We start from the raw sequence: 13,193 nt of genomic DNA on the forward strand, positions 1-13,193 counted from the left end.
TTTTTGCCCAATAATATCCTTTACAGCAACTTTTTGCTAGTCCGGGATCCAACTCAGAACCGTGCATTGCATCTAGCTTTATACATCTCTTTAGTCTCCTTTAAATAAAGCACTCAGGATTAGGGGTGTAGCACAATGGTAGCTAACTAGTATAGTGTATGTGAGGCCCTAGGTTCATATCCCAAGTACTTCCAAGAACAAGTAAATAAAGAAAAATATATAAAATATGTAGAAATAAATTCAAAGCAAAGCATTTAACCTTCCTTTGTTTTTCATGATATTGGTATTTTTGAAAACAACAGGCCAATTATTTTATAGAATGGTCTCAATTTGGATTGATTTGTCTATTGTTTCCTCATGATTAGATTCAGGTTATGCTTTTTTTTTTTTTTTTTTTTTTTGGTAGGGGTGGTGGCAGTGGTATTAGGGATCGAACCCAGGCCTTCCAAGTGAGATATATCCCTAGCCCAGTTTTCATTCTGAGACAGAGCCTTGTTAAGTTACCCAAGCTGTGCTCAAAGTTGCAATCCTTTTGCCTCAGCCCCCAGAGTGCTGGGAATGAGGTTATTCGTTTTGACAGGCATGCAACACAAGTGAGGCTGTGACTTGTGCATCACATCAGGTGACATATAGTGTCAATCTGTCTCACTGTTGCTTGTGCTAAATGTGATCACTTCTTTGGTTTTGGTGATGGGAGTTGAACCCAGGGCCTTCCATGCAGAATTTACCACTGCGCTTGTGCCTGCATTCCTGGATCCTTATGATGTATCCTATCATTTTTCTGAGTAACTTCGATTCCCACAAGATCATTGTCATTGTGTAACATGGACTTGGGGAAGGCAGAAGAGGAAATGAGAGAGTCCTCAGATGGTTCCTGGAGCAGGCCTGCCAAGAGGTGAGCGTGGCAGTCTTGAGCAGATTAGAAGCATATTTTAGAGGTAAAACTCCGGACCTTCACTGTATATGTGCTGCCGAAGCAAGCACTGGACCTTCACTGTAAATTGAATGAAGTTGCTGAATAAGTGAATGAAGGACTGAGAATTTCTCTCATTGGATATGGGGGCTCATGCCTGTGATTCTAGCACTTACAAGAATGAGGTAGGAAGATCCAGGCCAGCCTGGGCTCTACAGCAAGACCCTGCCTCAAAAAACAAAACAAAACAAAAGGAACATCTCTCACATTTCCAGCTTCAGAACGTGGGTAAATGCTGAGTGATTTCATTCATAATGAATGTGTCAGATTGAGGACGAAGTAGCTCTGATGTGAAAGATGAAGGATTCAAGTTCAAGAAAGAGCCAATGGCACTCTCAGAGGCTGAGCCAGGAGGATTGCAAATTTCAGTCCAGCTTGGGCAACTTAGTGGCTTAGTCGCAAAATAAAAACTGAAAAAATGTCTGGCAATGTAGTTCAGGGTGAAGGCCCTGAGTTTAATCATCAGAACCCAAAAAAAAGAGATCAAATAGAACTTGAAAGGGAAACATGATCCTGGTTTTATATTACCTTTCAACCCACACTTCCTGGCACAGAATAGAAGTGATGGGATTGAATGTTATCACGAGGAAGAAAAAGTACTGTAAAAAAGAGAAAAACCCACATCAAACCTCAGCATTTCACAGCAGCATAGAAAAAGGAACCAATAAGGGGAACTAGAGAAGAAAGAGAGGCTGCAGGTGTAGGTAAAAACAGCCACAATGGGTGAAGTCAGAAAGCCATGGTAAAAGTGTTCAACTAGATGAAATACAACACACCAGGAAGATTTCAGTATTTTTCTTGTCTAGAATGTTCTGGGGTTTTTTTTGTTGTTGTTTTTTGACACAGGGTCTTGCTAAGTTGCCCAGGCTGTCCTCAAATTCAGTCCTCCTGCCTCACCCTTCCCAGTGCTAGGATTACAGTTATGCAGCACCACATCTGGCTAGAATGATTATGAAGACAAGAATCTTCTTGTTCATGGTTATACCCCTATACCCTTGAACAGGGCCTTACCCACAGTAGATACTTAAGGAATATCTGTTATCTGATGGAATTAATTTGTAAATCATATGTTTTTGTAGCATTAGTGAGTTGATTAGATGTAATTCCATAATAGGAACAATGATATGTTTCATGCTTTTGTTTTGTTTTGAAGGATCTTTCTGAGTTGCCCAGGCTGGCCTTGAAGTTGTAATCCTGTTGCCCCAGCCTCTTGAGTAGCTGGGATTATATGTGTGTACCAATGAGCCTGGCCCTACTCTTGTTCTTGATATAATAGTTCTCAAGTGGTTTAAAGGTTTGAAGTCCGCTTCCATCAAACAAAAATTCGATACTTCTTCCATAAGTGTATTAGTCATCTTTCTGTTGCTGGGACAAAACATCTAACACCCAAAATTTAAAGGAGGAAAGGCTTATTTTGGCTAATAGTTTTAGAGGTTTCAGTCCATGGTCAGCTGGCTCCAAGGCAGAAATATCATGGCAGAAGGGTGTGGCAGAGAAAAGCTGCTCACTTCACAATGGCTGAAGATCAGAGAGACACGGAAGAAACCAGAAAGGAAGTGGCCAAGGACCAAGTATAGCCTCTAAGGTTACACCTCCGTAACTCACCTAGATACAACCAGAAGTGTGCTTTCCTAATGTAAGTGACTACCAAGAAAATCAAGTTGACAATGAAGATTAACCATCACAATAGGCAAAATTTTTTCTCTGTCTCTCCTCATCTCCCCAGTGCCAATACATTAAGGCTAAAACTTTTGAAAAATGGATGGGGCTGGCAGAGGCCTGTGATCCCAGCATCCTGAGAGGCTGAGGGAGGAAGATCCTCTTGAACCTAGGAAATCTTCAGGGTGGCTCAGTCCAAATCAAAGGCCTCAGAACCAATGAAGCCTGTGATGTAACTCTCAGTCTGAGACTAGGACCAGAAGCATAGCAGGCCCCTGCTGCAAATCCTAAATCCAACAGTAGGAGAATCTAGAGTCCTACTACCCAAGGGCGAGAAGACAACAGTATCCCAGCTCTGAGAGATAGGAACATGTAAGAGATGAGTGTTCCTTTCTTCCTGGTGTCAGTCAATTAGACAGTGCCTATTGGGTAAGAGCAGATCTTCCTTACTCAGTCCTGACTAACGTGTTAATACCTTCTGGAAACTCACAGATGCACCCAGAAATAAGGTTTCACAGCTATCTGGGAAACCCTTAACCCAGTCAAGCTGAACCCTAAAATTAACCATCATAGTGTCGCTGCCATGATTTGTTCTAAATCAGACCCATTGTTGCTCCTGTGCCATCAAAAGAAATGTCCACACAATGGAAAAAACCAAACATCTCCCATAAACCTCATGAGATGGTCACGTATACCAGTAGACAGACCACATTTTGATAACCACTACAATGAAAAAACCACTTTACTTTTTTTAAGCTCATGTTTCACAAACCTCCCTAACCAAGAACACACTGACCACATGATACTTGTTACCATCAGAAGGGAAGCTTTAGGGAGGATAACATTTAGGAAACCATGCCGAGGCTGCTCCTCTGCCCAGGACCATGCATTTCCCGAAACAGCCAGTTCTTAAGGAGAGTAACCTCTCTAATGATCCATACACCTTGACTGTCAAAAAGAAGAATCCAGTTGGGCATGGTGGTGCATGTCCCAACACTCTGGGAGGCTGAAGCAGGAGGATTCCAAGTTTTATCCCAGTCTGTGCTACTTAGTGAGGCCCTATCTCAAAATAATAAATTTTAAAAAGGTGGGAATGTAGCTCAGTATGAAGGTCCTGGTTCAATTCCTAGTATAATAATAATAATAATAAGAAGAAGAAGAAGAAGAAGAAGAAGAAGAAGAAGAAGAAGAAGAAGAAGAAGAAGGAATTCTTCCACACTTCCTCCTCTTTCAGAGGTTGAATAGTACACAGAACCTTGCCTATCCTTGTACTGTTAAAGCTTGCTTAATTGGTAATCATAAATTGAGGTCCATACTGTAAGGTTACAGACCCGAAGCCGATAGGCTTACACTTCAGCAGCAGATACAAGAACGAAACAATTACTAGGCAGTATAAGACAGATCACAGTAAAGAGGTCAAGCCTCCAACCAAACCCAAGGATAGCCTTTTCTGAGCACTACTGAGGTGAGTCATGAGAAATTTCCACAGTCTGCTCAGAAAAGAAGGAGGAAAAAGTTTTCTCAGTGTACATTACATACATAAGTTGTGATGTTTACTTTATCCACAGCCTCTCACAAGATAACCGGTATTCTGACATGAAGGGCATCCACACGTGGATCCACATGGCCCTGTACCACTGCCAAGACAAGCAACAGGAAGGTGGCCCAAGGACAGCCAATCCTTTGGCCAAGGTGATCCTGATACAAACAATATGAGCTGGTCCAAGCACATCGCAGAATAGGAATTCGGAACACTAGAGGAACAAAGTTACCTGTGGAAGCTGCAGTGACATGATCAGAAGTAAGAGAGGCTAGGAAGACAATCACACACATGTACATGCTAGAAGGTTTCAAGGAAAAAGAAGTGATGAGTTGGTGTTAGCAATAAGTTAACGAGGGGCTGGGGATTTAGCTCAGTGGTTTCACCACCTGCTGCGCAAGTGCAAGGACCGGAGTTCTATCCCCGGTACCAAAGGAAAAAAAAAGTTAAAGAAAACAAAGCTGACAAAGCTAAGCAATAAAGAAAGTACAGAACAGATATGCAGGAAGCAACTGATCCTGCTATTGCTTCACTATTAGTGTTAAGATCTGAAAGCTCTGACGTTGACATTTCGGGATGCCAGTTCCAGGAGGCTAAGCAATGCTTTTGTTCCCAGGTTTGTGTTTCCACATGAGAGCCTTTATTTTCTTGTATCCTAACTTAAAGCCACCTGAGTGAATCTTTTATCTTTTAACCAAACGATCTCAATGGAAATGGGCATAAAGGAAATATAACACTATCTGCAAAATCCAAGTATCATGCCTCAAATAGGTGGCCTTGAATCTCCCTGAATTCCTAGTGCAGTCAGGCCCACCTTCCAAAGCATGAAAGCTCACATGTCATATACATGTCAAAGAGAATTATAACTCAATCAAATAAGTGTCATTTGGAGAACCTTTCAAAACTCTTTTTTCCTATTGTTTTCTCCATTATCAACAAATATGACATAATGCTAAAAGTGATATATTAAATACAATAATGTTTGAGTATTTTTGGTTAAAAATTCACACTAAATAAAACTTTACTTTGTAATGACCCATGAAACCTGGTCAAAATAATACTTAGACTTTTAATGCAAAATAAAGAAGTTATGCCAAAAACAAAACAAACAAACAAACAAACAGATTCTGACACCAGAGTAACTGAGTCCCTGGAGGAACAAGGCCAATGATATTTTTTTTTTAAAAGATTTTAAAGCTTATGTTGGTCAAATTTTCACTAATGTGATTAAATACTCAACAAAAACAACTTAAAGAAGAAAAGGTTTATTTTGGCTCTCAGTTTTAGGGGTTTTGCTCTAGGGTCAAGAGGCTCCAAGGCAGAAACATCATGGTAGAAGACTGTGGATGAGGAAAGCTGCTCACCTCATGGGAGCCAGGAAGCAGTGTAGAAAGGAAAGAGCCCCCAAAGAGAAAATACTTCAAAGGCACACTCGCAGTGACTTATCTCCTTCAACTAGGTCCTGTTTCCTAACAGCCCATTAAACTAATGAATGGTTCTATTCATTGATGTGCTTAGTGCCTTCATGATCCAATCCAGGCCCCACTCTGAATACTGCTACATTATGGATTAAGCCCTAATATACAAGTCACCGGGGGTCACTTCATATTTAAACCATAACAAAGTTCTTGCCCCTTACATCCTGTGAGGGACAGATTAATGAGAAGTCATTCCCATTTTGATGGACAGTTGTGGTAGCGAGCACTACAAGCTACAGCACCAGGGTGTAAGTTATAGAGCTTATCTCCTGAGAATTGGTAAGGGAGTAAAATGAGTTACTCTTTGTGAGGAACTCATAATAGTGTCTGGCAGGCAGTATTTTATGAGTACTTGTTAAGTTAAAGTAAGGAGTGAAATTACACATATCCTTCAGCTGATGTATTCCTACTTCTCCAAGATTAGAAATATGGAGATCCACAGAGATGAGCTGTAGTTTAGAAGAGATCCATTAACATTTAATCTATTTATGCCAAATCCACCCAGAGGTACAGATTGTCCTGGTCTCAGATCAGAGGTAGAAACTGGGACACATGGAGGTCTCACCCCTTCTTTTGTTAACACAATAAATAGGTTTCATTTCCTTTTGAAAAGATCTGGTGGTGCTGGGCATGGTGGCACTCACCTGTAATCCCAGCACTTGCCTTGATTTCGAGGCCAGCCTGGGATATATAGTGAGCTCAGGGCCATCCTGAATTACATAACAAGAGCCTGTCTAAAAACAAAACCCAAAAATAAAAGATCTGGTGCTGTGTACTACTTTAGGGAATATTTAAATAAGTTACTCAGAAACCATTAGCAACATACCCCATACTAAATCACAGCTTGTAAAGAAAACTGTCTTTCTCATGACAGACAAAATATCTGATACCCACAAGTTAAAGGAGGAAAGGTTTATCTTGGCTCACAGATGGTAGAGGTTTCAGTTCATAGTCAGCTGGCTCCAAGGCAGGGTGGCATGGCAGAGGGACATCACAGAGAAGAAACGGTCCATGGCATGGTAGGCAGGAGCCAGGAAAACAATAGTAGCCTCCCTTCTATCTTTCCCTTTATAGTCTTGTAGTCATTCTGGCTACAAACCTATTGGTTGGTGCCACTTATACCCAGGATGAGCCTTCCATTAGCCACACCCAGAATGATGCTATACCAATTTAGTATCATATGCCCTTGATCCCAGTATCACACACCTTATATCCACTCACCTCTGAAATACCCTACCTATGACCACATGAGGCTTTGGGGGGGACATTTAGTTACAAGCCAAAACAGAAACAGACTTCAGCATTCATATAACTTGTAAGAATGAATTTGACAGTGCAGAGTCCCACGTGCCTCGCTGTATGCCTCCACACCCAACCCCTGCACTGACCTGTGTGCCACCTGGATTCTGCCCCTGGCTCATATCTTCTGAGGGACTTTCATCCAGTCCACATAGACATCCCCCATGGAGGTGCTTCGAGATCATCTCCTTGGCCTGAGCGACAGTGGCAAAATAGTGTTTTTAGAAGAAGCATCTCAGCAAGAAAAACTATCCAAAGAATGGGGCTTCAAATCAAGTAACATAAGAGAGCTGGGCCACCATGAGTTCTTCATACCTGGGCTGGTAGATACACACGTCCATGCCCCTCAGTACACCTTTGCTGGAAGTAATGTAGACTTGCCACTTTTGGAGTGACTGAAGATCTACACATTTCCTATGGAGCATAAATTCCAGAGCACCACGCTTGCTGAGGAAATCTACACCTAAGATGTTAGGAGAACATTAAAGAATGGAACAACCACAGCTTGCTACTTTGGAACAATTCACAAGGATGGATCCCTGCTCCTTGCAGAAATTACAGATAAATTTGGGCAATGGGCATTTGTTGGCAAAATGTGCATGGATTTGAATAACAGTGTTCCAGAATATAAGGAAATCACTGAGGAATCAGTCAGGGAAACAAAAAGATTAATGTCAGAAATGCTTGAAGTATTCCAGAGTGATGCCCATAGTGACACCACGTTTTTCCCTTTCCTGCTCTGAGACCTTGATAGGTGAACTTGGCAGCACTGCTAAGGCCGATGAGTTGCACATTCAGAGCCATAAAAGTGAAACTCTGGATGAAGTTGAAGCACTGAAAAACTTGTTCCCCAGTTATAAGACCTACACAGATATCTATGATAAAAATATTCTGACCAATAAGACAGTGATGGTGCATGGCGGCTACCTTTCTGCAGAAGAACTGGACATATTTCGTGAATGAGGAGCTTCCATATCATGTTGTCCCAATTCTAAACTTATTACTCAGCAATGGTTTTCTAAATGTGCTTGAAGTCCTGAAACATAAGGTGAAGATAGGGCTGGGGACAGATGTGGCTGGTGGTTATTCATATTCCATGCTTGATGCAATCAGAAGAGCAGTGATGGTTTCCAATGTCCTTTTATTAATAAAGGTAAATGAGAAAAGCTGCTCACTCAATGAAGTCTTCAGACTAGCTACTCTTGGAGGAAGTCAAGGCCTGGGACTGGCAAGTGAGATTGGAAACTTTGAAGTTGGCAAAGAATTTGACGCCATCCTGATCAACACCAAAGCATCTGACTCTCCCATAGACCTGTTTGTGGGCATTTTACTGGTGATGCTTCTGATGCTGTTATTCAGAAGTTCTTCTATCTAGGAGGTGACTGAAATATTGAGGAGGTTTATGTGGGCTAAAAGCAGGTGGTTCCATTTTCTAGCTCAGTGTAAGACCCTTGGGCATCTACAAGGTTCTCCTGGGATGACCTGGCTCTGTATCTCCCTTGTGCCCAGGGAGGGTCAGAAAGTCAAAAAGTATGTCATTCTTGGAATGATGGTCTCTTTCTGTGTCTAGTTACTGTATTTAGCTGGTAAATTGTTTGAAGGAAGTGTGTTTATTCTCAGCTCTTCCTGGCAGGTTCATAATTTTATGAAAATCTTTTGAGCTGTTCAGATTTACTTTAAGCTCCAGCAAAAGAGAATGTTATTGCTAGTGGTGGCTCATTATAAGAATGAAGTAAAATCTTTTTCATATGTGGAAATGCAGAGAAAAAAGATATTCCTATCTGGCTAGATATTTTGAGCTAGTAAGTATGAAAATTATGGAACTGAAAATGGTCCCATAGTTGTATTTTTATGAGGGAGCAAAAGTTAGATGGTGAACAAATGTTGGAAAATCACTTCAGATTGTGTTTGAAAATTATATCCTGAGCATACTGATTTAAAAAGACAACTTATTGAATTTTAAAATGTATTTCTAGATTGACCTTGTGTTAGAAACTTGCATTTCAGAGACATGTTATTGTTGTGTTTTGCCTTCTTTCAGGGATGAATATCAAAAATTGAAAGCCATATGGTTTTTAAATATAGTTCTATGCTTCAAAGTGTTTGACAGAAGTTGAGTATTAAAGATTTAAAGTCTCTTAGGAATATTATTCATATAACCACATGGCATAAAATTGTTGTATTTTGTGTACTTTAAAATCATCTTAATTTGTCACTATTTTATTATAAGAGAAACAGATTCCATAAACCATTGCTGTGTAGATTTGCGCCTTCATAAATTGGGGCAAGTAATTTGGTGTCAAAGAGCTGTAGATGCTGACAGGACAGGCTTCTTTGCAAAGGCCTGTTCTACCCAACACTATGCTGTAGTTGCTGGAAATGTTATCCTCAAATATCAATATGCTACAGCTTTAAAATGAAGGACAAATTATGTTAAAGAAATATTACTAAAAATCTTTAAACTCTGTATATTGAAAGTGCTGTTTTTCAATTGTATCCAATTGTCTGTTTAATTCGTTAATAATTTTCTGGACATTTGAAGTATAATAAAAAATATGCAGCTATTCCAGTTAATGTTGATGTTAAGAAAACTTAATCTGTACTAGACATCTAGGAACATTAAACAGTGTGATGTTATGCTTCCTAACTAATAGAGTATTCTTTTCCATGACCTGGAATTAAAATCACATTATGATCTTAAGATTAAAAAAAAAGAATGAGCTTGACTATTTGGTATTATGACTTCTTCAGAACAAAGACTATATCTTGCTCATTTCTGGTACCTGCACAGATAATGTTCAGAGATGAATAGTATAGGAATGCCATTTCAGTTACTGCACCTTCAGGTTTTCCAGAGCCATATGTTATTGCATAATAATTTGGTCCTACCTTCCTGGAAAATCCCCATTTTTATTTAACCAGAGCCTGAACCCACTTTCATTTGAATATACTGTATATGAATATATATGAACTTATATTCATTGACTATGTGATACCTTCCCATCACTATAATGTTTAACAAGTGCCAAAGATGTTAGGATGCTGACTTTTACACTAAGTTATTAGAACAGGCTGTCTCCTCCTTTCTCCCAATATCTGATGTTTTAAGGGATACAGTCTGAATACAAGGAGTTGTATACAGTCTGGATACAAGGAGTTTTAAGTCATAGCCATAGTCATGCTATGGAAACAGAGATGAAAAAGACATGCATCTCTGCCTAAAGCTCCTGAAGGTCTTCTAGTTTAGAAGACAGCTACAATGAGCTTCACCAACTAATCCCAAATGTAATTAAAATTATTTGAGTTTAATGTGTCTTTCTAGTATATAGAAATAAGGAAAAAGTGAGTCTATATCACTAGTTAGCATCTAACACAGTGTCTGCCATTTAAAGCACTCAATAATCGTCAAATAAGTAGATCAAACAGATCATTCTAATATAATATGACAACTGCTAAAAAAGAAGTACTTGTGCAACATGCTGAGCCATGTTTCAAGGACATCGAGGTTTCACAATGGGTTCATTGTAGTACAGTAGGACACATGCCTTCTGCATCTGTGTTTAGGATATCTCTAGTGGCAGCTGATTATTGATCATTAAATTTTTTTTGTCAAAAGCGCTAAATTTTGTGTAGTATATCTTTCACATAGGAAGCACTTTTGCTTCTGTAAAGTTAAGCAGGGCCAGGAGGGCATTAGGATACGGATATTTCAGTCTGATCCTAAACTTTTACAAAGGAAGTGTACAGGGACTCACAATATTCCATGGTTCCAATGAAACTAGGAGAAAAAAAAACAAAACTAGGAAAGCAGCTGGCCATAAGTCAGAGTCAGGAATACAGAGTGTACATAGAGCCCTAGAAAATGCCACATAATCCTTACATGTGGGGAATGGAAGTGCAGTAAATTTAGCCAAGATGAACACCAGTGAGGCAGCCTTATAAGGCCATTATATTTCTTAAAATTCTGAACCTACCCTTTTCTTTGGCCTGGCATTAGAGTAGTGGGACCATCCGTGGCTCAGGTCTTCTGAGACCTGCTGACCCATGCTTTTCTTTACCACCTTGATCTGATTTGTCTGAAATAGACCAGCTGGCTCAGGTGGGGCGCGACACACCTGATCGCAGCCTGGGCAGTTCCGTGAGGCCCCGTCTCATTAAACAAAACAAAACAAAACAAAACAAAACAAAACAAAAGGCTGGGGCAGGCCCCGGTGTGAAGGCCCTGGGCTCAGTCCTGAGCTTTTCATTCCTCACCAAAAACTCAACTTGACTCTTTCCTATTTTCAACACAGTACATAAAAAGAAACAAAAACAAAAACAAAAACAGAAAACAAACTCTGAAATACTATGGTATATGTGCTTATGTTTTTGTGCCTGTTAATATCCTTTGTTTTCAAATACATAACTCACTACAGGCATTAAGCACATGGTTTTTGTGGGCCATTTAGACCAACCCTGTCTGTGGGCAGGAATCACTTTATATACTTGTCTTGTTCCTCCTAATATGCCCAGCATAATGGCAAGCATAACATAAGCACTCAAGCATTTGACAGAAAAACATGTAACAAACCTAACATACTGAACAAACTTGAGATGAAATAAAATCTAAACTAAAAATTACTGATATAGGGCTAGGGATTTAGCTCAGTGGTTCCATTGCTTGCCTTGCAAGCACAAGGACCCGAGTTCAATCCTTGGTACCCAAAAAAAAAAAAAAAAAAAATTACTGGTATTAATTTCCTATTTCAAACTAGCATCCTATTAGAATGCCCTTAAACTCTTATTACATTTTACCTGCCCATTTGGATTTGGACTTTAATATCCCATGAACAAGATAGTACATTGCAACTTATAAAATAAAAAGAGTTTTTAAAAACTCCAAAATATTTAAAATGAAATTTGACAAAATTTTGACAGTTTATCAACATAGGGATGCTTTTTCATGCATTTAACAAAAGCAATTCAGTGTTAAATTTAATATATTTTGAAAGAGCTTTTTAACTGACAGTGAATATTCAAACTTCACTAAATTACTGATTTTTTAAATTAGAAATTTTCTCTTAATCAAATTTGGTTATATGAAGAAAAGCAATACACTCGAAAAGTTATACAGCTTCAGGCTTATGTAGAATTAGGACTACTTTCAACAATTACTGGAATCTCCTTTTAAAGAAAATTTTCACATTAACCCATGTCTGACTGGGTAATAGACTATAAAGATGGCCACCTATCTGGCATTTTCAAAGCAGCACATACAAATACTAAACATGACACTGAAAACTTATTTCATCTAAAACCCCAGTAATTCCAAGTAGTATAACAAAACTACTGAAAAGCTCCCAGTGTTCATCCTAAGAATTAGACAGTCTTCTTTGATTTTTTCTTCTCTGCTTCTTCCTTTTCCTTTTCTAATTCAGTTACTTGTAATTTAATTTCTTTGGCACTAAACATCTGAAAAGGGGAAAAAAAATTTTAAAGCAAATTTTATAATGACAATACAAAGAAATCCCATCTTCTAAAAATTTATATTTTCTACTCATAACTTTATGTTTTGTATCTTCAAATATATAATAAAAAGCAACACATAATAATTATGGACAAAATCAGATCTCTAACATTTTCAGTATCATTGTACTATAAAAGAAAGCTGGGTAAAATGCGATAGTAAATTATACATCTATTCATGCATCTAACTCTGAAAACACTCTAATGCAAGGCTTATCATTAGTCAGGAGCAAAAAACACATTATTGAAGCGCCCTCACCTCACCCTGTTTGGTACTTCTCTGATAGAGTTTAACTATTTTAAGGTAGCTTATAAAATAGCCAAGAGAGATGAGAAAAGATGATTTACACTGCTTTGTTTGTTTCCTTCACTAAGCAGAAAGCAAAGAGAGTTTGTATCTTCTAAGAATTTACAACATAATTTTGATTTCAAGTTTTACTCCTCACAACCAGATCCAGATTATATAATTGATGCTAAAAGTCTATTTAACTGAAGATATTTACATAGGGAGACCTAAATTTAGTTATCTTAATAATGAAAGAGCTATTAAGGAAACTGAAAAAAGGAATAAGCAACTTTATGACAAAACAAATTTTAAAAGATGATAGGGAAGGAAGAGATTTCAGCAATTAGTCCACTGCCAGATTTTATATATAAGGAAGTTGAGATTCCTAAAGCTAATTTATTTGACCAAAAATTGAAGAGGGATTAAAAATGAAGACTGACTCCTGTTTTAACT

The 13,193-nt window shown here is 38.7% G+C and overlaps 1 protein-coding gene and 1 pseudogene across 3 annotated transcripts in view; one reads left to right on the forward strand and one right to left on the reverse strand.

The window, feature by feature from the left end:
• Positions 1 to 824: 824 nt before the first annotated feature.
• Positions 825 to 8,477, forward strand: LOC101707375 (guanine deaminase pseudogene; annotated as a pseudogene).
• Positions 8,466 to 13,193, reverse strand: part of Psma8 (proteasome 20S subunit alpha 8) — a 53,664-nt gene continuing 48,936 nt past the window's right edge. For all 3 annotated transcript variants that reach the window (XM_087193924.1, XM_004853138.3, XM_087193929.1), the window contains one exon: positions 8,466 to 12,400. In XM_087193924.1, coding sequence (XP_087050050.1) covers positions 12,308 to 12,400 — 93 coding nt within the window. In that variant the 3' untranslated portion in view covers positions 8,466 to 12,307. The remainder of the gene's footprint in view (positions 12,401 to 13,193) is intronic.

Source organism: Heterocephalus glaber, unplaced genomic scaffold (assembly GCF_053883595.1).
Source record: "Heterocephalus glaber isolate CG9 unplaced genomic scaffold, H.glaber_assembly_v1.0 deba00000331, whole genome shotgun sequence".
Taxonomy (NCBI): Eukaryota; Metazoa; Chordata; class Mammalia; order Rodentia; family Bathyergidae; genus Heterocephalus; species Heterocephalus glaber.